Source organism: Prionailurus viverrinus, unplaced genomic scaffold (genome assembly GCF_022837055.1).
Source record: "Prionailurus viverrinus isolate Anna unplaced genomic scaffold, UM_Priviv_1.0 scaffold_49, whole genome shotgun sequence".
Classification (NCBI taxonomy): domain Eukaryota; kingdom Metazoa; phylum Chordata; class Mammalia; order Carnivora; family Felidae; genus Prionailurus; species Prionailurus viverrinus.
In genome coordinates this window covers 2,234,495-2,261,005 of record NW_025927612.1, presented here as the reverse complement: position 1 = coordinate 2,261,005, position 26,511 = coordinate 2,234,495, and the positions used below count along the sequence as shown (strand labels likewise).

The following is a 26,511-nucleotide window of genomic DNA, read 5'->3' as shown; positions in this document are numbered from 1 at the left end:
CAGAAATGCCAATACATAGCAGTACAAATGGTAAGAGCCTTTTAAAAACTGCAACTCTCTCCCAATAACAGAATGAATACACTGTGATATACAATGGAATACTTACACAGCATTGCTTCATGTAACAACATGGATGAACCTCATAAGCAGCACTGGTTGAAAGAAACTAGACAGGGATGCCTGGGTGGCCCAGTCGATTGAGCGTCCAACTCTTGATTTCAGCTCAGGTCATGATCCTAGGGTCATGGGATTGAGCCCTACATTGGGTTCCATATCGAACGTGGAGCCTGCTTAAGATTCTCTCTCTCCCTCTGTCTCTGTCCCCTGCTTGCACACTCTCTCTCTCTAAAATAATAATTAAAAAGCTAGGCACAAAAGAGTACACATTGTATTATTCCATTTACAAACGATTCAAAAACAGGAGAAAATAACCTACCGTGTTAGAAGTCAAGATGGTAGAAGCTCAGGATTCCAACAAAAGCGTGTGGCCACAGAGCCATGTTCTTATTTATTATGCTATATTGTCTTTCCAGAAAAGGGAAAAAAATCAACTCATTTTATAAATTAATAAAATAATCCTGAAACCAAAACCAGACAAGAGAAATCCAAGACGAGAATACTTTAGGCTACTCTCATTTATGGACATAGATGTAACAGTTTAAGCCAAATATTAACAAACAGGATTTACTTTGTATCAAAAGAACAACACATCATGGTAAAGCGGGGCTTATAGTAGGAATGTGAAAACAGTTTGCTGTTTAAAAAGCTTTCAATGTAATTTTGCCTTTTTTGCATAATTGCTCTTTTGAGAAAAAAAAAAGCTTTCCATGTGAATCATTACCTTTACTAACTAAAGGGGAAAACAGCCTCATTGTCAATTGAGGACATGACAAGCAGGCATTTGATTAAACTAGAGACATTCATGATTAAAAATTCTCAGCAAACTAGAAATTTCCTTAAGTTAATGAAGGAATAGAGGATGTCTACCACAAAATCATAACATCCACAGTTGACAGAACATCAGAAGTATTCGTGCTAGAGTTCGAAAAAACAGGGATGTTTGCCACTCGAGTCTGCCATTCAACTTTCATACGTATGTCCATACCAATGAGAAAAGCAACAAAAATTATGGATTTAACGAGAACTACTATAGTATAGATTTGCTGGTTTTGCTGCCATGTATTGTCTCCTCCTTGTTCTGGAAATTGTACTGTGAAAACAGGATTCCCAAATCCTTTCTCCTTCAAGGTGAGGAAATGGCCTTAGATTAGGTTTTTAGTTCAGTTCCCCTTGAAACCTGAGAAAGCTTGACCATCAGGTGTGTGACTAAGTGGGCCTGGCTTCTGATAAAATGCCCGGGGTGGTTTCCTACACCTGGATTAGGAGGGTACAAGTCAGAGCCATGGCCGAAGCTCAAGTGTACACGCTTCTTGTTCCTGGGCCCTGTCCCTGGCACGGGGACAGAATGGAGGGGTCCCTAATTGTGGACACAGGACTTCTAAGCCACAGTGGCTCCCACTCTCCCATCCCCACTCCATAAGCTCTCATAGCTTCACATTATTTTCCCAAAGTCACACACCTAGTTAAAAGTGGCTTCAGGACTCAAACAAGGCTGGCTGGCTTAAGGCCACATGCCCTCAGCCACTGCCTGTTCCCCAGGTTACTTTGTGGTCACAAATCGGTGTCATGTGAGGACAACTAGAGATCTTACTACAAGAGGTTAACTAAGTTAAGTTCCAGATGAAACCAAAATGATAAAACAAAAAACTTAACCCTATATTTATGGTCTTGGGGAACCATAATAATGTCTCTCTTTTAAAGAAGAGAGACAAAAGGCATAAATAAAATAACAAAGTAGGTCTGGAGGTAAATATTTGCAACACACCTGACAGAGGATGAAATTTCCAAAACATATAAAGAAATCATGCAAATCAGCATGAAAAAAATGCAACAACTCTATAGAAAATGAAGCCAGGGATATGAATGGGCAACTCAGATGGGCACTCTATTTACTGTTAGGCTGTCAGATTGGCAAAAAATTAATGTGTGACATTTAGAATGGCCCTGTATGCCAGATTTGAGCAAGTCTCAGTCTCTGAACTCATTTCCTCATCAGTAAAAGGGGGCACATGGTTGTTGGGAAAATTAGATGAGAGGAGGCACATCAAGAACCTGACTTTTGTCAATGTCTTCCCAGTATCTATGGTTTTTCTCCCCTAATCTGTTGATATAATGAAGTACATTACATTTAGATTTCCTGAAGCTGAAGGAACCGTGTATTTCCAGATTAAACTGAACTTGCTCATTCTGTATTATTCCCTATGAACACTGTTATATTTGATTTGTTAATATTTTATTCTGAATTTTTACACCTATAAGTGATAGTGGTCAGTAGTTTCCTTTTTCTTCTTTTTGTTTTTAAATGTTTGTTTATTTTTGAGAGACAGCAAGAGAGAGAATGAGTGGGGGAGAGGCAGAGAGAGAGGGAGACACAGAATCTGAAGCAGGCTCCAGGCTCCGAGCTGTCAGCACAGAGCCCGATGTGGGGCTTGAACCCACGAACTGTGAGATCATGACCTGAGCTGAAGTTGGACGTTTATCTGACTGAGCCAGGCACCCAGTAGTTTCCTTTTTCTATGCTACCTCTAATCAGGTTTTGGTGTTAAAACTATTCTAGTTATTTAAAAAATTAGGGGGCGTTTAACCTTTCTGCATGGTCTGGAAAGATGTGTAAATTGAATTAGAACCATCAATCCTTCAAAGGTTACTCAGAATTCAGCTGTAAATCCACATAAACCTGATGCCTTTTAAAATCATAGATCCTTAATCACCATTTTTGGTCTCAGGTCTGATAATCGCAGGAAATATGTTTCCTATTTTGAAATGAACTTTGGTATATTTTCCTAAGAAATCACCCATTTCCTTTGGATTTTCAAATTATTTGTCACAAATGTACTAACGACTTACAACTTTTTTATTTCCTTTTGTCGTATAGTCAAAAGTGTAGGGAGTACAAAGAATTTTAACACATAGATTCCAGGAGCCACTTTAATGAGCATACATTTTCCATCAACCACCCTAAAAAACTCCCTCATGGTATCCCTTTATACTCGTATCCTGCCCGTATAGTATACCTATGCCTACTCGTATGCCTATGCCTATGTGATTTGCAAATATTTTCACTCATTCTGTACTCTTTTTATTCTCTTGAAAGTTTCTTTCACTCAGCAAGGTTTTTAACTTTGATGAAGTCTCATTTATCAAATTTTTCCTTTATGGAAAATACTTTTGGGTCCATGTATAAGTTGTTGGCAAACCGAACATGAGATTTTCTCTTTTCCTATAAAACTTTCATACTTCTATGTTTTCTATTTGGACCCATGATCCCTTTTTATATCAAGTTGGATAGAAGGTTTAGATTGACATTATTTTGTAGACAGTAGTCTAATTGTCTAATGCCACTTGTGGAAAATGCTATCCTTTCTCCACTGAATAGCTTTTTTGGTTTTGTATAACATCAATTGGCCATCCTTCTGTGGGCCTATTTCTGAACTGCATTCTGTTCCACTGATCTAGGTATTTATGCCTTAACCAGTACCAGTTATTGTAGCTTCATAGCAAGTCTTAAAATTGGGGAGTGCAATTACTCCAACTTTATTCTTCCATTTCAAAATTGTTTAAGTTATGTAAGTTCCTTTGCTTTTCCATATAAATTTTAGAGTCAATTTGTCTTTAAAGAAAAAAACATCTTGCTGAAATTTTGATTACTATTGTTCTTAATCTATAGGTTAACTTGAGAAATGAAATCTTTATTATGTTGAGTCTTCCAATCCATAAAGATGGTATGTATTTACATTTAATTAGGTTTTCTTTCATTTCCATTGTCAATGTTTTATGGTTTTCAGCATAAGCATTTGATACATGTTTTGATAAATTTATACATAACTATTTCATTTTTGGAAATATTATAAATGGTACCATTAAAATTTTATTTCTAATTTTACATTACTAGCATATACAAACATGATTGATTTTATCCATTCACACTGTATTCTGTGACATCATTCACTTATTAGTTCTAGGAATTTCTTTGATTCCTTGGGGTTTTCTATGTAAACAACCATGACCTATGCAAATAGGGATTAATTTATTTATTCCTTTCCAGTCTATGCCTTGTATTTGTTGCATTATTGCACTGGTTAAGATTTCCAGTACAGAGAGTGGACTTTTCTCAGCACCATATTATTTCTACTCTACTTCTGTGACTACAATGACATGGCTCTGTTCTTTGTTTTAATTGAGGTAAAATTCAGAAAACATAAAATTCATCACTTTAACCATTTTTAAATGTGTGACTCAGTGACTTTTTGTACATTCACGATGTTGTTGCAACCATAATTCATCACCCCAAAAAGAAAGCCCATACCTATCAAGCAGTCACTTCCTGTTATGGTCTAAATTGTGCCCCTGCCCTCCTCCTATGTTGAAGCCCTAATGACCAGGACCACAGAATGTGGCTATATTAGGAGAGAGACCTTTAAATGGTGATTAAAGTAACCATGGCCATTAAGTCATGCCCTAATCCTGTCTGACCAGTACCCTGATAAGAAGGGGAAATTTGGGCACACAAAATGACACCAAGAGTGTGTACACATAGAGGAAAGGTCAGGTGAGGACACAGTGAGAAGGCAGCCAGCCATCTGCAAGCCAAGGAGAAAATCAAACCTGCCAACATCTCTTGGACTTCTAGACTCCAGAACTGTAAGAAAATACATTTCTGTTGTTTAATGCACCCAGCCTGTGATTTTTTTACGGCAGGGATAATGAACAAATATATTCTCTATTTGTCTCTCTTCTCTAATCTACTTTTCGTCTCTACAGATTTGCCTATTCTGCATATTTCGTACTATGTGGCTTTTTGTGTCAGGCTTCTTTCACTTAGCATGTATTCAGGGTTCATCCATATTACAGCACTTATCAGTACTTCATTCCTTTTTATAACCGAAATTTCCCATTGTGTGGATACACTACACTTTCTCTATCCATTTATCAGTTGATGGATGTGTGGGCTGTTTCTAATTTTTATTATGAAAACTGCTGCTATTCAGTATTCAAGTACAAGTTTTTTGTTTGAACACTTGTTTTCAATTCTTCAGTAAAAACCTAAGAGTAGATTGCTAGGTCATATGTTAATTCTATATGTAAATTGTTGAGGAATCACCAAACTTTTCCACAACAATGCATCAGGGTTCCACTTTCTCCACAGTCCTGGTGACATGTTATTTTCCATTTAAAAAGTTATAGCTGACCTACTGGGTAGGAAATAGTATGTAATCATTATGGTTTTTATTTGTATTTCCCTAAAGACTGATGACATTGGGCAGCTTTTTATGTGTTTACTGGCCGTTCATATATCTTCCTTGGAAAAATGTCTACTCAAGTCCTTTGCCCATTTTAAAAAATTGACATGAAATTCATAGAACATAAAATTAACCATTTTAAAGTGAACAATTCAGGACTTAGTACATTCACAATTTTGTGTGACCACAACCCCTAACTAGCTCCAAAACATGTCATCGCCCCAAAATAAAACACCATATTCATTAAATACCTGCTCCCCAGTCTTCCCTCCCTTCGGCACATGCCAACCACCAATTTTCTGTCTCTATGGATTTAGCTATTCTGAATACTTCATATAAATAAATAATAGGTAACCTTTTGTGTTTCACTTCTTTCACTTAGCATAATGTTTTCAAGATTCTTCCATGCTGTAACATGTTTCAGCACTTCATTCCTTTTCTATGGATGAGTAATATTCCATTGAATCTATCCATTCCTTTCAATGGATATACAGTTGACCCTTAAACAACATGGGTTTGAACTGTGTTGATATACTTATATAAGGATTTTTTTCTTATAAAAACACTACAGTATTATAAATGTATTTTCTCTTATGATTTTATTAACAATTTCTTTTCCATAGCTTACTTTACTGTAAGAATACAGTATATAATATATATATACATGTGTTAATTGACTTTATGTTATCAGTAAGATTTCTTGTCAATAGTAGGCTATTAGGAGTTAAGTTTTGGGGAATCAAAAGTTATACATGAATTTTTTACTGCACGGGGAGTTGGCACCCTTAATCCACATGCTGTTCAAGGGAAAACTGTACCATACTTAGCTTATTCATTCATCAGTTGATGAACATTTGGGTTGTTTCCATCTCATAGCTATTGTGAATACTGCTGCTACGAATATTCATGTCGATGCATATATTTGAGTGTATGCTTTTAATTCCTTTAGGTATGTACCTAGGAATACAATTACTTGGTCATAAGATAATTCTATTTTTAACTTTTTGAAAAACAACCAAACTGTTTTCCACAGTGGCCATATTTTATATTCTGACCAGAAACATCTGAAGGTTCCAATTTCTCCACACCTTTGCCAACTTATTTTCCATTTAAAAAATTATGCTCAACTTAGCCAAATGTGAGATGCTATCCCATTTTAGTCTTGATTTGCATTTTCCAAATGACTAATGATGTTGAGAATTTTATCATGTACTTGCTAGCCATTTGTACACCCTCTTCAGAAAGGTCTTTTCAAATCTTTTGCCCATTTTTAAGTTCAGTTGTTTGTCATTTTGATGTTGAGTTGTAAGACTTCCTTACATACTCTGAATGCTAGAGCCATAATAGATACGACTTGCAAATATTTTCTCCTATTCTGTAGCTTGTCTTTTCACTTTCTTGATAATGTCTTTTGAGGCACAAGAGTTTTTAATTTTTTTAAATCCACTTGATGTTTCCTTTTGTTACTCATGCCTTTGGTGTCATATCTAAGATTCCATCTAAAATCTAATGTATTGATTTACCCCTATGTTTTATTTAAGTGTTTTATGGTTTCAGCTCTTCTATTTAGGTCATTGATCTATTTTAAGTTATTTTTTGTTTATACTAGATATGGATATCCAGTTGCCTCAGCACCACTTGAACAGACTATTCTTTCCTCATCAAATGACATTGGCACCCTTATTGAAAATCAATTGGCCATAGGTATACAGGCTTACTTCTGGACTCCACTCTATTCCACTGATTTATAGGTCTATACTTATGTCAGATCTACAGTGTTTTGGTTACTGAAGCTTTGTAGCAAGTTTTGAAATCTGAAGTGTGATTCCTCCAACTCTGTTCTTTTTCACTATTATATAAATTTTAGGATCATCTCTTCCAATTTATGTAAAAAGGCCCATTAGAATTTTAATAGGTATTGTATTGAATATGTTGGTCTCTTTGGGAAGTATTGTCACCTTAATGATATTGAATCTTCCAGTCTATGAACATTGGGATGCTTTTTGATTTATTCAGGTGTTCCTTAATTTCTTTCAGCAGTGTATTCTATTTTTAACTTTACAAGTCTCCCTCTTCCTCGGTTAAATTTTGTCCTGAGTATTTTATTATTTTGGATGCTACTGTAAACGGAATTTTTTCCTTAATTTCCTATTTGGATTGTTGCTTGCTGGTGTACAGAAATACAACTGATTTTTGTATATTGATTTTGAACACTACAGCTTTCCTGAATTTTTTTATTATCTCTAATAGCTTTGGGGGACTTGTATGGGATTGATTATATATATTGATTATATATATATACGTATATATATATATATACACACATATATATATATATGTATATATATATATATCAAGTCATCTTCAAATACAGATAGTTTTACTTCTTATTTCAACTTGGATGCCTTTTATTTCTTTTGTTTAATTGTCTTGGCTAGCACTACCAGTACAGTGGTGAATAGCAGTGGTGAAAATGGGCAACTTTTCTTGTTCCTGATCTTAGAAAGTTTTCGCTCTTTCACTACTGAGTAAAATGTTAGCTGTAGGCTTTTTGTTTTCTGAGAGAGAGAGAGAGAGAGAGAGAGAGAGAGAGAGAGAATCTTAAGCAGGTTCCATGCACAGTACGGAGCCCAAGGCAGGGTTGAGCTCACCACCATGAGATCATGACCTGAGCTGAAATCAAGAATCAGACATTCAACCGAATGAGCCACCCAATCACCCCTAGCTGTGAGTCTTCTTAAATGTCCATAAATATTGAGGAGTATCCTCTAAATCCCTAGTTTTTTGAGTGTTTTTATTATGAAACTGTGTTGGAATCTGTCAAATACCTTTTCTGCACCAACTGAGATAATCATGTGGGGTTTTTTCCTTCATATATATTAATTGACTTTATGTTAAAAATTGCTTGTAGGATACCTGGGTGGCTCAGTCAGTTAAGCAACTAACATTGGCTCAGGTCATGACCTCACGGTTCGTGGGTTCAAGCCCCACATTGGGCTCTCTACTGACAGTGCAGAGCCCACTTCAGATCCTCTGTCTCCCTCCCTCTGCCCCTCCCCTGCTTGTGCACATCCTTTCTCTTCTCTCTCAAAAATAAACATTAAAAAAAACTTGCTTGTATGTCTGGGATAAACCCCACTTGGTCATGGTATATAATCCTTCTAATCTGCTGTTAGATTCAGTTTGCTAATACTTCCCTGAAAATTTTTGTATCTGTATTCAGAAGGAATATTGCTTTATAATTTTTTTCTTTTTATTGTGCTACCTTTGTCTGGCTTTGGTATCAGGGTAATGCTGGACTCAAAGAATGAGTGAGAGTACTCTCTCCTATTTTTTGGAAGACTTTGAGAAGGATTAGTGTTCATTCTTTTTCAGTGTGTGGCAGAATTAACCAGTGTAGTCATCTGGTCTTGGGAGTTTTCTTTGTCAGGAGGTTTTTGACTACTGATTCAATCTATTTTTTATAAGTCTGCTCTAGTTTTCTTTCTTTTTGAGCCAGTTTTGGCAATTTGTGTATTTCTAGGAATGTGTCCATTTTATTTAGGCTATCTAATTTGTTGGCATGCAATTGTTCAGTTTTACCTTATAATCCTTTTTATTTCTGGAAGGTCAGTAGTGGTAGCCTGCTTTTATTTCAGATTTTAGTTATTTGTGTTTTCTCTCATTTTTATTTTTCAATCTAGCTAAAGATACGTCAATTTTGTTGATCTTTTCAAAGAACTTTTGGTTTATTTTATTTTATCTACTGTTTTTCTATTCCTTATCTTGTCTTCAACTTTAACATTTATGATTTCCTTCCTTCTAATTGCTTTGTATTTAGGTTACACTTTTTCCTTAAAGTGTAAAGTGAGGTTAATGACTTGAGGTATTTATTATTGTTTTAATTTTAATTTAATTTTATTTTTTAAGTAATCTCTACACCTAAAATGGAGCTCAAACTCACAACCCCAAGATCAAGACTCACATGCTCTACTGACTGAGCCAGCCAGGAATTCCTGGCTGATTTCTTTTTTATTATACAGCTATAAATTTCCTTCTCAGTACTGCTTTTTGTGCATCTCATACATTTTGGTATGCTGTGATTTTCTTTTCAAAGTATTTTCTAATTTCTTTGTAATGTTTTCTTTATCCCATTGGTTGCTTAAGAATATTTAATTTCCTAATATATGTGAAATTTCCACATTTCCTTATGTAGCTGATTTCAGATTTCATTCTATTTTTGTAGAAGATGTTTTGTATGATTTCAATCTTTTACAATGTATTGAGACTTGCTTTGTGGACTAACATTCAGTTTAACTGTGGAGAGCATCCCATGTGTACTTGAAAAGAATGTGTTTTCAGCTACTATTTGGTGGAGTATTCCACATAGGTCTGTCAGGTGTAGTTGGTTGATAGTGTTGTTCAAGTGTTCTGTTTCATTATTTTTTTTTCTGGTTGTTCTATTGCTGAGCCATCTACTTCTCCCTTTAGTTCTGTCAATGTTTACATGATATATTTTGGGACCCTTTTGTCAGGTGTATATACATTTATAATTGTTTTATCTTCTTGTTGGACTGACACTTTTATTGTTATGTAATGTCCTCCTTTGTCTCATAACAATTTTTATCTTAAAGTCTACTTTGTCTGATATTAGCAAAGGTACTCCAGCTCTCTTTGATTACTACTATTTGCATGTATCGTTTCCCATTCTTTTACTTTCAAACTACTTTTGCCTTTGGATCTAAAGTGAGTCATCTGTAGATAGTTATTTTTCTTTTATCCATTCTGACAACTGTTGTCTTTCAATTGGAGAGTTTATTTATATTTATACTTAACATAATTATTAAGAGTTCTGCCATTTTGCTATTTGTTTTCTATATGTCATGTATTTTTTTGCTCCTCAATACCTCCATTACTGCCTTCTTTTGTATTAGAAAGACATTTCCTCAATGGTTGCCCTGGAAATTACAATTAACCTATTTTCTGACAACCTAATTGAAATCAATACCAACTTAGTTTCAATCATATACACATTGCTCTTATCTAGCTCCATTCCCATCCTTTTATGTTATTATTAAAAATTATTAAAAATTCTTTATACATATTGTCTATCAACTGATTAGTAAATGTTGCTTTATGTAATTGCCTTTTAAATCCTATAGGGATAAAAACAGAAGTTTCAAAGTGAAAATTAATACATTAATACTGATGTTTATATCAAACTATGTAGTTATCTTTCTGCTATTCTTTATTTCTTTGTGTGGATTCAAGTTACTGTCAAGTGTCCTTTCATTTTACTTTATTTTACTGTTTAATTTAAATCCAAGTTAGTTAACCTTTAAGTGTTCTTTTATTTTAGCCTGAAGGCCTCACTTGAGCAATTCCTATAAGGCAGACCTACTAGTAAAAATACTCTGTCTTTGTTTACCTGAGAATGTCAATTTCTCTTTCACTTTAAGAGGATAATTTTGCCAGATACAGAATTCTTACTTGGTAGTGTTGTTGTTCTTTTTTTTTCTATCAGCATATTAGACTATGTCATCCCACTACCTTCTGGCCTCCCTGGTTTCTGATGATAAATTGCCTCTCAATATTATTAAGAATCCCTTGTATGGGGCACCTGGGTGGCTCAGTCAGTTATGTATCCAACTTCAGCTCAGGTCATGATCTCAGGGTTTATGGGTTTGAGCCCCATGTCGGGCTCTGTGCTGATGGCTCGGAACCTGGAGCCTGCTTCGGATTCTGTGTCTCCCTCTCTCTCTTTGCCCCTCCCTTGCTCATGCTCTGTCTCTCTCTCTGTCTCAAAAAATAAACATTAACATTTTTTTTAAGAAAAAGAATCCCTTGTATGTAAGAGTCACTTCTCTTGCTTTCCAGATTCTCTCTTTGCCTTTGGCTTCCAACACTTTGATTATAATATGTCTCAATGTCAATCTCCTTGAGTTTTTCCTGTTTGGAATCCTTTGAGACTCTTAAGTGTGTAGATTCATGCTTTTTATTAAATTTGGGAAGTTTTTGACCATTATTCCTTCATATATATTTTCTGCTCCTTTCTCTCATCTTGTTCTGAGACTCCTATTTGAGTATATTGATAATGTTTTAAGGTGTCCCGTGGGTCTCTTAGGCTCTGTTCAATTTTCTTCATTCTTTTTACTTTCTGCTCCTCAGACAGTAATCTCAATTGATTCTTTCTTTTTGTCTTCTCAAATCTGCTATTGAACCTATTGAATTTTTCATTTCAGTTATTGTACTTCTCATTCCAGAATTCCTATTTGGTTCCTCTTTATAATTTATCTCATCATCAATATTCTGTTTGATATCCTCTGACATTCTCATGGTTTCCTTTAGTTCTTTGTACATGGTTTCCTTTTAGCTTTTTGACGATATTTTAAACAGTTGATTAAAAATCTTTTTGTCTAGTAAATCTAATGTCTGGGTTTCCTTCAGGAATGTTTTTATTAATTCCTTTTTTCCTGTTTATGGCCCAAAATTTGTTTCTTTGAATGCCTTTTTTGTTTTTAAAACTGGACGTTTTGAATATTATAATGTGGTAACTGTGGAAATCAGATTCTACACCCTCCCCAGGGTTTATTGTTGCTGCTTATTTTAACTTATTTTGTGTGTTTAATAACTTTCTTGAAGTAATTTTACACGATCTTTGTTATGTGTAGCCACTGAGACTTCTGTCCTGTTAGCTTAGTGGACATCGAGTGACTCAACAGAGATTTCCTTAAATGTGAGACTGTGATGTTTCTCCTAAGCATTTGCCTGGTTCCTATAAAGCTTTGATTAGTTTCTACAGTTCCAATAAAGTTGATTCTGACAGCTTTGGCCAGATTATTTGCTGCTTTCGTGGAGAACATTTGAAGTTTCCTACTCTGCCATTTTTGTTGATATCATTCTCTCTATTCACTTTAGTCAATTATCTTTTTCTTCTCTTATTCAGATTGGATAGTTTCTACCGATCTATCATCAATGTTTACTCTTTCCTCTATCATCTCCATTGTGCTATCAAGTGCATCCAGTGAGTCTTCTTTTTCAGTGACTGCTTGCTTCTTTAGGTCTTGCATTTGTTTGCTGAGACTTTCTACTTAAACATTTGTTGCAGAAGTTGTGATTTTCAAAAACATTTTTATACTAGTTGCTTTCAAGTGTTTACCAGATCAATCCTACATCACTGTCATCTCAGTGCTGACATCTGTTGATTATCATTTTCCATGCAAGTTGAGGCTTTTGTGGTTCTTCACATGCCAAATAATTCTGAATTGCATCCTGCGTATTTTGAATATTTTTTAAATGATACACTGGGAATTGTTTATAGTCTACAGAGAATGTTGTCTTTGTTTTAGCAGGGCACCTGCCTAGTTAAGTTCGGGTTGAAATTTCCACAGTGGGCTGTGGTTCCAATGTCAGTTCAATTTTCAGAGCCTTTCTAGTGCTCTTCAGGTCTTTCCTGCATGTTTGCCACCCAGTGGTTAGCATGGGACCAATGTGGTGGTCTACCAGTTAATCCAGTTTTCATTTATGCTAATTAAGATCAGGTCCATGCACACATGGCTCACGAGTGGACCCAGAAATTTATAAACAACTTTATGAAGTTGGCTTTAACATACTCCTACCTTTGTGTAATTTCCTGGAAGCTACCCTTTTGGTCTTCCTGCCAGAAATTTGGGACTCTAGTTACTCCCCTTTTGTGCTCTTCCACAATTGGGACTCAGTATACACAAAATACCTAGTAAGTAGGCTTCCATTCTTAAGCCAAAATCATCATCATCATCATTAGCAGCAATAGCAGCAGCAGCAGCAGCAGCAGCAGCAGCAAGAATTCTCCTAATAGAAGAAACTGTCTGGGATTGTGGTAATTGTTAAAATTGATATCCCAGAGCAAGATACCTAAAAGTGATCCACCAGAAAAATGGCTGGCTCTGAACCCACTCACCCTAAAATGAAGCTTCCTGTTGACAAGCTAAGGCCACAAATAATGAGCTATCACTCATGTTATGTTGCCTTGTTATTAAAAGAGGATGAAAAGCAAGATATAAAAATATAAATCATAAAATGTTTATAGAATATATCAAATATAATAAAAAATAAACAGAAACTGAAAAAACAAAAAAAAACAGAAGAAAATTTAACATTTCAATATATCAATAAAGCAAGAATAGGATACTGTGAAATAGGAATAACCACTAAAGAAAAATCGCTCAGAAGTTAAAAATATTAAATTGCTAAAATGCAAGGGTTGGAAGATAAAATCGCAAATATACCTGAGAAATCAGAACAACAAAAAAAGAGACAGAAAATAGGAGTTAAAAGAGTTCTTTTGACAATCTAGGAGCTTTAATATCTGACTAATAGGGGAAGGAATTATCAAAGAATAGAGAGAGGAAGTCACAGGAGAGGAAGCTGTTAAGGTATCTCCTTATGTTGGGGCTTCAAGTCCATGAGAGAGGAGGAATACATTGCATAAATGAAGGTGAACATTAATCATGAATAGAAGGACTCATGCCCTGATTCCCAAAACCAGTATGAGACCAGGAAGTCTCCTTTCCCTATAGCATAAGTGCATTTACTTCTCTTTCCCAATACTTCAAATGCCATCTAGAGTCAAAATGGAGAGAAAGAGAAGTAACTGAAAGAATGAGAAATTATCCCCCCAAGACTGATTTACACTTGAAGAAATTTTAAATTATGGGATGGCACTGAATTGTAAATAATATTTTCTCCTCCCAGGAACTGGGTATACATGGTTATATCTGGGGATACAAAAGAAAACAATAGCAGAGAACCTCCCCTACTGGCAGGACAAGTATTGTCTGACTGACAGTGTCCAACAGTTTGAATCACAGAATATCCACACTCTGGATATATCACAGAAAATTCCACAACATCAAGAATACAGAAGCTCCTAAAAGCTGTCAGAGAAAAAAAAAGTCCCCTGTAAAACAACAAGCATTACACTGGTAAAAGACTCAAATGCATACCTTTCTTAGAAAGAGTGAACCAAGAAAGATGACATGAAATCCAGACAACAATGGATCTCACCAAGGAGAATAATGAACAAAAGTCCCAGGATAAGCCTTGGCTAAGGTAGGAAGATGGAGGGCTTCAGGGAATAATCCTAGCAAAAGCAGGGATTCCAAAGATTTTTATATTAGTCCTAACAAATTGGAACTCAGTGAGGTGTTAAAGGCAGAAAAATTAGGAGGGAAGCCGTTCAAAAATCCATGAAAAAGCAAAAAACTATACAAGAAAGGAAATGGAATCATACTGCTTTGCATTGCTTGGTTGTACATGGAAGAATATTTACATAATCATAATAATATAGACACTTTATTTTATTTATTTTTTTTTTTAATTTTTTTTTTCAACGTTTATTTATTTTTGGGACAGAGAGAGACAGAGCATGAATGGGGGAGGGGCAGAGAGAGAGGGAGACACAGAATCGGAAACAGGCTCCAGGCTCTGAGCCATCAGCCCAGAGCCTGACGCGGGGCTAGAACTCACGGACCGCGAGATCGTGACCTGGCCGAAGTCGGACGCTTTAACCGACTGCGCCACCCAGGCGCCCCTAGACACTTTATTTTATACTCTTAGAGTCAACAGTAGAGAAAGCACAGAAAATGCAATTATGGTTACAACACAGAACATAGATGTTTGCAACTGTGAAAATACAAAGGTTTATGGTAAAACTACAAGTAACAATAGGGAGCCAAAAGATATTGTCTATTGTTGACAGAATAAATAAAGGGACAAAGTTCATGATTAGAAAAGTAACCAACAGAACAAAAAGTAGTAATATGACTACATTGGGAAAATGGAAATGGGGCTAAGTCCTCACTTGTGACTGCAAGATAACTTAATAAGAACAGATAATAGCTAATAGTAATAAATCAAGAAAGAGTATGAAAAGCATATTATTTAGATATATCAAAGCAAACATCAAGACTAAAAACAAAATTAGGAGACAGTGGCTCCTTCTGAGGAGGGAGACTATTATGTTCTTCCGTACCATTTGATATTTTTATGCATATGCATCTATTACTTTGATAAAAAAATTGTAATTAAATTTTCTTGACTAAGTAACACTTCTGTATGCTAACTGAAGGGTCCAATGAAGTCTCCTTCATTCCCACTTCCTCTTTGCTGAGGTGACTGACATGTTTCCTTCCAGATATCTGATATATTTACAAGCAAGTGCGCTGGTGTATATATACTCCTCTCCCATACCCTTACACAAATAGTGGCAGGCTCTCCATGCTATTCTTGTACCTTATCTTTTTTATTTAACAATGTATATTGCAGATATTTCTGTATTACTCCTGACCTTCCTCATATTTGTTAATGGCTTATTATTCCATTATTTAGATGCATCATAATTTATTTCCTTGGTTCCGTACTTACATCTACTTTTTCCAATTCTTTGCTCTTTCAAACAATGCTATAACGACACATTGACAAATATAAGAAAAAAATGTAAGACTGTCTACTTCTGTCTCCCAATTAGATGATGAACTTGGCTATCATCTCTGCATCCTCAGTCTGTACCATGGTCCTTGGCATATAGTACATATTGTATTAAGATTTGCTAATTCAGGCTGAATTGAATTGAAATGAGGAACTAACCTATGCAAGCATTTAAATAAAATACTGTAATTCTGGAAGCAAGTTTATGGCACAGCAAAGACAAGAAATCTATAATAGTTTGCATACTCAGTCTTTGTTTTACAATTTACAAGAGGAAGGAAAAGTAGTAACTCATTTTCGAATAACTTCAGGAAAGGAAAAGTGGGACAGGGCTCTCATGATGTAATTGCAATGAACAGACTTTTTATATGATCCTAGCATTCTAGATCCCTAAAATCCAAGATGCTAAAGAGATTCTAACACCTCACAGAGATGTTAAAGGGTATAAGTAGATTTATAGAATTATTAGTGTCTTATTAGTGAGAGAAATAAAATTAAACTAAACAATCAATTCCCTGGAATGAAAATGAACCCACCAATACATACATACATGTTTGTCATACTTACTCTGAGCTCTTTTGGGCCTGTATGGATTGAAAGCAAGTGTAGAGTACCCGGCCAGTCTAAAAACAAAAGAAAAAGGAAGAGAAAGAAACAGAAAGATCACACAGAAAAGGATTAATATTGAAACAGGTATAGCAATTTAGTAGATTCAAACCTAAAACTCCTATCCTTACATGAGCAGTATCTACAGACCCTCAGAAGAGGAGCGTTAAACGGCTTTCCAAAGATGGAATATGCCATCGATCAATTTCTATACAGGATCATGTACTCAGTCAACATGAACATGAACATGCATTCATGTGACAGCAGAGAACTACTTATAAACATGAGAACCAAGAAACGGAAAACTAGAGCACTCAAACTGCTTTGTTGGAAGCTGACAAACTTATTCAACTATTTATATTCAACAAATAAATTTATGATGACAAAGCCAAAGTCATTTCATATGAAGTATAAAGTTCAAGTTACTTTAATGTTTCTGGAAAAGAGTGATTTTATGAAGAATATTCATTATTAATACAGATTCTGACAATGTAATTATATACTAAAGGACACAACACATTTGATAGTCTTGGCAAAATTCATTCCTACAATATTAAATAGTAATTTTCTTTTTGTTTGAACTGACACATGGTCAAGCCTACAAATCTAAAATTCAAAAAGAAACACTCTAGACAGACTAGCAAGACTAGCCACTGACTGAGCTTCTCTGAGCTTGGCTCATCCATACACATAATAATAGTCCTCACAGACCTATTGTCAAGGTTAGAGCATGTTTATGTAAAACACCTAATAAGCAGGCACCATACAATAGGTGATAAATGGCAACATTTGTTACTATTACTAGCCATGGAAATGTTTGCAGAATCTGGCTCTTTCTCATTACCTCCACTCCTACCCCATGGGCAAACCTCCATCACCTCTTGCCTAGACTACTACAGCATCTTCCTACCTGGTCTCATGGACATCATGGATTCCACTCCCTCCCTCCCCGTGCACCGCCCGCACCCACCGTCCAGTCAACTATCAACACAGTAGCCAGAGAGATCCCATTACAACATAAAGTCACCCCCTAGTGGCTTCCCAAATCAGAGTGAAATCAAAGGCCTCTTAAGATCTGGCCCCGTTATCTTTCAGACTTCATTGCAGAATGACCAAATGAGTCACTATCCAAACCAGGACACTTCCAAGAAGGAAAGGTGTGAACTAAATAGGAGACTGGGATCGTGGGGTAAAACTGGGACTGACAGAGGCAAACTGGAACATATGGTCACGGTCTTCCTCACTCTGCTGCAGCCACACTGACTTCCTTGATGTCCCCTGAACATGCCGCACTCACCTCAGGGTCTTTGCACTGGCTATTTCCTCTGCCTGGAACGCTCTTCCCCCAAGAAATCCACAAGACTTGCTCCCTCACTTTCTTCAGGTCCTGACTCAATGACCCTTCTCATTGAAACCTTCCCTGGCCACCCTATTGAAATTGCAAAAAGATTTTTCTCTATTCTGTGTGTGTGTGTGTTTTTACACACACACTTGCACACACACACACACACACACACACACACAATACCTTTGTGTTTTTATCTTCTATGAAGCAGGAAAAAATAAGTCCTACAAAGCCTTGATCCATCATCTGGTACATAGCTTGTGTGCGAACATCTGCGAATAAACATAAAAATCTGCTGTCAATAAGCTGTATCTCACAAATATGAAGATTTAAAGATAATGGTAGCACACAGTCCTCTCAAGATTCAGAACACTTTACTAGGTGAGTGAAGAGTACTCTAGGAAGTTTGCAATTAAATAAGAGAAATTAGATTAATGACTCTTCAATTAGCCCCCTAAAAGTTGATAATCTCTTCCAGGGGACTCAGAGAGAAAGAAAAGCCCCGGAAAAAGGCAAAGTCTCCTGCAATAATCCTTTTGATGGACATCTTCTAGGGAAGTGAATGTATTAGACTTGACAATAAAGAATGGAAGTGTAGAACTATTCTGGAGGAAATTCTTACAGGCATAATTCTTATGAAGGATACAAAACATTAGGTATTGGGGCATCTGGGTGGCTCAGTCGGTTAACTGTCCAACTTTGGCTCAGTTCATAATCTCATGGTTTGTGAGATTGAGCCCCACGTCAGGCTGTGCGCTGATAGCTCAGAGCCTGCTTAGGACTCTCTCTCTGCCCCTTTCCTGCTCTCTCTCTCAAAATAAATAAACATTTTTAAAACTTTGCTGGTACAAATGTTCTATATTTCTTCTTTATTGTTGTTACTCTTTGTTTCCCCTTTAGTACTTTAACTGTTTTTTCCCCACAAAATCATAAGGCCCAAACCAGCAGAAACTGTCACTATATTGTTCCATTCAGGTATCCTATAAATTTGTTGAATAATCATTAATGTAATAACCATTCTAACCTACTGGAACTTTAATTATACTACCTTATCATAAAACACATTAAAATTCTTCATACACACACACACACATTGTCACCTCCCTCTCTCTACCTCTTAACGAAAAAATATTTTCATTTCACTCCTTCTCACTTGTCATTCTTGAATGTAGCTTGGAATATTTTTCCCACTAAACATACTTACTATACATACTTTAAATCATCACTCATTTTTTTCCAGGACTTGCTAACACAGGACACCTGCTTGACTTAATTCTTGAACAACCATTTGGAGATGACCTATACATCTTTGTATCTACACAATTCCTTAGGCTCTGGAATTACACAACAATCTAGTCATTGTGAACACCAGTTTAGTTGGGAGATGATTTTTTTCTTTAATTTTACCTATAGTTTTGTGACCTCAATGTTCTTGTTAATCCTTCCAATGGTGTCTGCCATTCAACTTTAAATATTTACTCATGCTCTCTCCATGTTGAGTTCTATGGATAAATGCTTTGGTATCTTTGTTATTGTGCTGAGCATGGGACAGAATGACTTATACATGATTTCATATACTACTCTGATAACATGTTCACCTTTTCTGTAGTGACGAAAGTGTGGCACAGGGAAGATCTCTTAACTAGTCTCTCAACTAGTGACTGAAATGAGAGTCTAACAGACCTGCCCCCTAACAGAATCCAAAGCTGCTGTTCCCAACTCTCCTGGTGTGATAACTCTCTGACCTTCCCATCTGCAGTTTAGAAAGAAAATTAACACTCTTAAAAGCAACGTTGAGCATAGACTTTATTCCATTTTGTTATTTATTCCTTTTTCTTACCCAGTTAGATATTATTTTCAAGATAAGATCTCAATGCTCTAGTCTCCAAATTTACTTTGTGTTAAATTCTTTTCATTTGGTTCCTTAGTCATTTTCACTATTTAGCTGATTCTTTTGTTCAATTACATTCTGCAATACCCTTGTTTTCCTAACTGCCTTTTGTAAAGATGTCACTTGCCCTACTGCTCTTACTGCTACATTGCAAATGCCTCCCTAGGTTCTTGTTTAACAGCTTGGATCTGTTGCCCCTGAGGGGAAAACTCAATCAGTCTCTGAATGGGTGTTCCAGTTCAGAGACTGATAGTTTTTTTCCTAAGCTCTTAGAGTTTCTTTTTTTACCAGAAAATTTTCCATTCTAACTTATTACCATAGTGACAATATTGTTCAGGAATATATACTCTCTAACCTTTCCTTCATTAATGGTTGGTACTTCTTCCTTTCTGGCTGATGGTACTACCATGGGAGAAATTAGAAGCAAATCTGATTTTAGTGTTAATGGGTGGCAGGAAAATAGCAATTATTTTTGAGTAGAAGTTAGATAAAATCAAACACTGAATTTATTCAGTGATATTACGGTTTTACAGGACTACATTTATAGCTATGAAAACAACCTTTGGGGCACCTGGGTTGCTTAGTCGGTTCACTGTCCAGCTCTTGATTTTGGCTCAGGTCATGATCTCATGGTTTGTGGGCTCGAGCCCCATGTCAGGCTCTGATCTGACAGTGTGGAGCCTGCTTGGGATTCATATTTCTCTCTCTCTCTCTCTCTCTCTCTCTCTCTCTCTCTCTCCCTCTGCCTCTCCTTCCTCCCACCTCAAAATAAATAAATAAAACCTTAAAAAAAAGAGTCAGGTAGACACCAAAAATCACCATGACTCAGGAAAAGCAGTAAAAAAAAGAGATAAGAATTTTGTTACATTACACTGATTAGAGGGATGAGGAGGTAGGTTGAGAGCCCCAACAGCTAGGATGGAATATGTGTTAAACCTCAATTTTGTAGCTTTCACACCTGACACCTTTGAGTATTCCAAATGGGAGGGTACTGGACAGTGGTATTCAGCAATCAGCAATTTTCAGTTACAATTTAAACTTTTTGAAGTATCAGCCAATTGTCAGGTTTTAGTTAGTTGTGGTTTCATGAATACAGTCAAAATGGAGTACTGAAATTTTAGCTCTACTAAAAACAATATGACAGGGTGCCTGGGTGGCTCAGTCAGTTGAGCATCTGACTCTTGATTTGGGCTCACGTTATGATCCGAGGGTCATGGACAAGGGCAGCTGTTTAAGGATAAAGTATGGTTTAAAATAACTGTAGTTCATGTAATGGAGAAGGAAAGATGATACTGATTGCTAAAGATAATAAACATTGCAAGCCCATAATACTTACCAACATGTGAAGGCCAAACAGTTATATGAGGATGGGAATGATACCAGCCCACAACTCTCATGGGGCGACCTGTTAGTTCAGCCAACCTGTGTGTCTGTCAAGGTATTTTCAACTTGTGGGAACAAAATTTGTGATGCTTATGGGCTCAGAAAGCATTCTGAGGTTTAAAATAAACCTAGTCCAATTTAGTATCAATAAAAGAATGAAATAAGGTCAATGCCCAGAATTTCCCAGACCTCCCGTTTAAAGCCAAAAGTATTTTTTTTTTTTTAATAGAATCAGGGGGCACCTGGCTGGCTCCATTGGTTGACTGTCCGACTCTTGATTTTGGCTCAGGTCATCACCTCACGGTTTGGGAGTTTGAGCCCTGCGTTGGGCTCTACACCAACAGCGGGGAGCCTACTTGGGATTCTCTCTATCCCTCTCTCTTGGCCCCTCCTGCGCTCTCACTCAAAATAAATAAATAAACTTAAAAAAAATAGAATTGGGGCACCTAGGTAGTTCAGTTAAGCATCCAACTCTTGATTTTGGCTCAGGTCATGGTCTCACAGTTTGTGAGTTCAAGCCCTGCATTGGGCTCTGGACTGACAGCGTGGATGGAGCCTGCTTGGGATTCTCTCTCTCCCTGTCTTTGCCCCTCCCCTGCACCCTCACTCTCCCTCTCTCAAAAATAAATAAATAAATTTTAAAAATAGAATCAATTTGGGGCACCTGGCTGGCTCAGTCCCTAGAGCACACAACTCTTGATCTCAGGGTTGTGAGTTCAAGCCCCAAGTCAAGTGTACAGATTACTTTAAAAAGAAGTACATAAGGGGCACCTGGGTGGCTCAGTCGGTTGAGCATCCGACTTTGGCTCAGGTCATGATCTCACAGTCTGTGAGTTCGAGCCCGGCATTGGGCTCTGTGCTGACAGCTCAGAGCCTGGAGCCTGCTTCAGATTCTGTGACTCCCTCTCTCTCTGCCATTCCCGTCTCGAGCTCTGTCTCTTGCTCTCTCTCAAAAAAATAAACATTTTAAAAAATTGTTAAAAAAAATAAGTACATAAAGGGGCGCCTGGGTGGCTCAGTCGGTTGAGCATCCGACTTCGGCTCAGGTCATGATCTTGCAGTCTGAGTTCAAGCCCTGCATTGGGCTCTGTGCTGACAGCTCAGAACCTGGAACCTGCTTCGGATTCTGTGTCTCCCTCTGTCTCTGCCCCTCCCCTGCTTGTGCTCTGTCTCTGTCTCCCAAAAAATGAATAAACATTAAAAAATTTTTAATAAATAAATAAAGTAAATAAATAAGGAGCACCTGGGTGGCTCAGTTGGTTAAGTTCCGACTCTTGATTTTGGCTCAGGTCATGACCTTGCTGACAGCGTGGAACCTGCTTGGGAAACTCTCTCTCCCTCCCTGTGCCCTTCCCAAATTTGCGTGCATGCACTATCTCTCCCAAAAATAAATAAACCTTAAAGATATAAATAAATAAATAAATAAATAAAACTAGACTCTATTTGGCTTCCATTACTGTAAATAGTTACATCCTCTTAATCCAACTTACTAATGTTTGATTACTCAAATACTTATCACTGCGCTATCTGAAAAGTAGCTTATCTAAATCTTTGGAACTCATATTATCAAGGTGAGTAAATCTTCAATCCTCTCTCTAGCTCCATCATACTCACATTTTTGAAAAAGAAATACAAGGTTTTAAAAACTCATTTGATTTGTCTCTGGCAGCCTGCCAGTATCAACAATAGCAATTAGGGTGGTTTCAGAGACCAAATGAACAAAGACCCCTACTTTGGTCTCCTCATGTGTCAAGAAATATACTGCAAGAGAATATTTTCCTCCTTTGTCCTAGAGACAAAAATTTCCCATAACTCTATCTGGTGCTCTAATTTGATACAAGAACTCAACTTAGAAATAAGACACTGTCCCTTTCTGCTGCTGCTTTGCTATCTTACAAAATGCTGATTTGTTTTCCTGCAAATCACTATGTTAAAACAAAATAATCCTTTCTATACAACAAAAATCTGAGAAAGAATACTTTTTAAATATATATATTTTTATTTTTAGATGCAAAAAGAGGTTACTTAACTTCTCTAAACCCATTTTTTTCAACTGCACATTGAGGGAATTCCGCCTCCAACAGCAGTGAAGAGCACACAAGATGTTTAGTAAATTCTTAACAGAGAGTCATTGTAATGTCAATTACATTGTAATTACATTGTAATGTCAATGCATGCAGTAACATGCAACAGTGTATCCAGTCACCGCCCCCCCCATCTTGGGAGTGTATCTCAAACTTATAATATATAAGCACAATTATAAACACTTTTATACACTTGTGTTCTGGGAGATGGAGAACAGGAGTTGGAGCCAAAGCTTGACGGGGTGAGCATGACTTATACACAGGGAGCATGAGACAAATCTATATGGTGATGGAACAAGTCGGCATTTTGACTACTGTGGTGGTCACATATATTTACACACGTGACAAAATGGCATAGAATGACACCCATTGTATCAATGTCAGTTTTCTGGTTTCCATGTTGTATTATCAATGATTTAAGATGTAGCATTTGGAGGAAACTGGGTGAAGGGTACAAAGACCTTTCTATACTATTTTTGCAACCTACCACGAATCTATAATTATTTCAAAATAGAGTTTAAAAAAAGATTGCAAAACGTATGTAAGAGATTGATACATCTGATTATATAAAAAGGCAAAAACAATTTGATTGGAGAAATATACATACATCATGAATAAGCTGAGAAAAATCAGTATCCTTACCACAAAGAGCTAATTTCCTTAACACAAGTACTGTGCCCTGGCAGCACAAAAACAAAAAGCTCTGATAACCCACAGTGTTTGTGAAGGTTCAGGGAAACAGGCACTCTCGCACACTGCTAGAGGGGAAACCCTCTAGGACTCCATCATACATGTACATGTGCATGTCTGTGAAATGCAGTGTGTGCAAGGTTACAGTGCTGCCCAGCAGGTTACAGAGAGCCTAAACGTGTGTGAGGCCAGAAAAGTCACCCGGGGCTACAATTTGCACACAACGGAATGAGGTATCTCTATATAGTGATGTAAATGATTGTCTAGATATGCTGTTATGCAATGTCATGAGCTATCATATATATATATAATATACATATGATATATCATTATGTTACCATTTATAGATAGTATATAATATATATAATATATAACATTTATTATATATAATTATATATATGTGTGTGTGTTAAATAGTTTTTTTTAAAAAAAGAAAATATTCATGTATGTTTCTGTATGCTCAGAATTTACCTGTAAGGATACATGAAAACCTGATAACCCTGGTTATGTCCAGGGACAGACCATGAGGGTACTGGGACATAGACATTGGAGAGAAATATTTACTTTTCACACGTTTTTGTACCTTTGAAAGTTTATCCTATGCATATGAACCACCTAGTTTTAAAAGTTACTTTTTAATTGACAACATAAACTTAATAAAAAAAACCCCAATGAATTACTAAAAGCCATTGATGCAAATTTAAGTTGCTATAGCGGACATATGAAGTCCTGATCATAGGAAGAAAATTTCCCATTTGATTACTTTTGGTTATATTTAGCATGGAATATTGCATTCAGTTTTCAGCAATGCATTTTTTTTTTGAGAGGCAGCCTCAACTCCAATGAATAGAGACTAAGATAGTCAAGGGCCTGGAAATTAAATCATGGAAAACTTGGGGTGAGGGGAGGTGGGCAGAGCAGACTGGAGAGGGGCAATGGGGGAATGAAAGGAAGGAGGAGGGAACTGCCCCACAGAGATCACTGTCACAATACTTGACACTGGGATCGTCTGGCATTTAAGAGCATGAACATTAGAAATTTCTAATTTTTCCAATAAAAGCCACTCAAAAGGAAAAATGGAAAGAAATTCTGATGAAGCAAACAATTTGCTCTCACAGGTAAATATGCGAACTGGGAGAGAGTCACCAGGAAGAAAACCTGTGAAATCTCCTTAGGCAGGAGACGGAGGAGCCTGGCCTGGAAGTCCCAGCACCTGTAAAAGCACGAAAGCTTCTTAATGACCAGTAAGGATATCTCTGCCTCTGTTGAGGCTGCAGACAGCTGCTCTGGAGAAATTTCCACTCGATCCTTCCTCTTATCAGAACGTCGCAAGATGATGACAGAATGAATGTGAACAATTCTGACGGTGTCAACCTGGAGGAAAATCCATAGAAATATTTACTTCTGTCTCTGCAGTAACATGTTTCCCTGCAATTATACAATTGCATTGAATTACACGATTAGGTTAGAAATTCTATTTAGAAAACTGCAAATTTTTATAAGTAAGAGAATATGTCAAATAAAAGACATCCAACCTTGATATATGCATTTCAAAACAAAATATAAAGGCTAATATTTGAATGAAGGAAGAGCTTTATGAATGATCCAGTAATAATCATTTGATTTACAACGATGTGTGAGTTACTCTCACAGAAAAGGATACAGTCAGAGTGCAGACAATCCAAGTGTTCAAAATGCTAACAATTTGGTTAAGCAGCAAGTATCATACCAGAAACTATAATGAAGTAATGTAGTAAATCAATACAAGAGCAGAGGAATGGAGTCACTTAGATTAGAAAAAAGTCTTCACAGGCTGACAAGTGTACAATTTCCCAACTGCTCTGAGTGTAGTGTGCGTGTGTGTGCATGTGTGTGTGTGTGTATGTGCATGCATGCATATATGTGTGCGTGGGTGTGTACAGAACTTCTCTAGATGCCAAATGGATATGAGTGAGATGTTTGGGAGACAAGTTGGCCAACTGGTTTAAACAGAGAACTTGAGGTGGAATGATAGTAAGGCTAAGAAAAGTTAGAGTAAAACTATACAGGGCCTCAGATACCATGATCTGCAAGATGAGCCAGAAGAATATTGTTTCAAAGAGTCTGAATGTGGGATAATGATAAAATACTGGGCTAAGTACATAGCAGATATGGAAGAAACAGATTTGAGATTCATTAAGAAGGAAGAATCCACAAGATTTGTTAGCTTATTGGCCCATGGATGGCAGAGGAAAGGAAGTTGTCAAGTTTAACTCTAAAATTTCAAGGTTGAAACTCAGTGGAACACAGAAAGCAGATCTAAGTTTAGAAAGGATCATGAAGGAAGGAAGGAAGATAAGCTGATGTAGCAGGGGAGGACGTAAACAAAGGCAAGGAACAGTGTGGGCAGAGGGAGCAGAGGAGTGAAAAGCAGAAGAATGAAATGGTTCAAGAGTTTCATGGGAAAAGATGGGTGTGACACTTGCAGATGTTGCAGGGATAAGAGTGAAATCGGAAAGGAGGTTCTTTATTTTAATGTTTATTTATTCTTTGAGGGAGAGACAGAGCATGAGCGGGGGGGGGGGTGGGGGTGGGGGTGGGGGGGGGCAGAGAGAGAGGGTGATGCAGAATCTGAAGCAGGCTCCGGGCTCTGAGCTGTCAGTACAGAGCTTGACATGGGGCTCGAACCCACAAACTGTGAGATGATAACCTGAGCTGAAGTTGGAC

General features: G+C 36.8%; 1 protein-coding gene across 6 annotated transcripts in view; it reads right to left on the bottom strand.

Annotated features, from left to right (window-relative positions):
• Positions 1 to 26,511, bottom strand: part of BRCC3 (BRCA1/BRCA2-containing complex subunit 3) — a 62,947-nt gene that overhangs the window by 32,367 nt on the left and 4,069 nt on the right. For 4 of the 6 annotated variants that reach the window (XM_047847510.1, XM_047847506.1, XM_047847511.1 and 1 more), the window contains 4 exons: positions 25,060 to 25,179; positions 20,985 to 21,072; positions 17,941 to 18,029; positions 16,374 to 16,429 (listed from right to left, as the gene is read on the bottom strand). In XM_047847510.1, the coding sequence (XP_047703466.1) occupies positions 16,374 to 16,429; positions 17,941 to 18,029; positions 20,985 to 21,072; positions 25,060 to 25,179 (353 nt within the window). The remainder of the gene's footprint in view (positions 1 to 16,373; positions 16,430 to 17,940; positions 18,030 to 20,984; positions 21,073 to 25,059; positions 25,180 to 26,511) is intronic. The other 2 variants (XM_047847507.1, XM_047847512.1) reach the window with 1 other exon arrangement.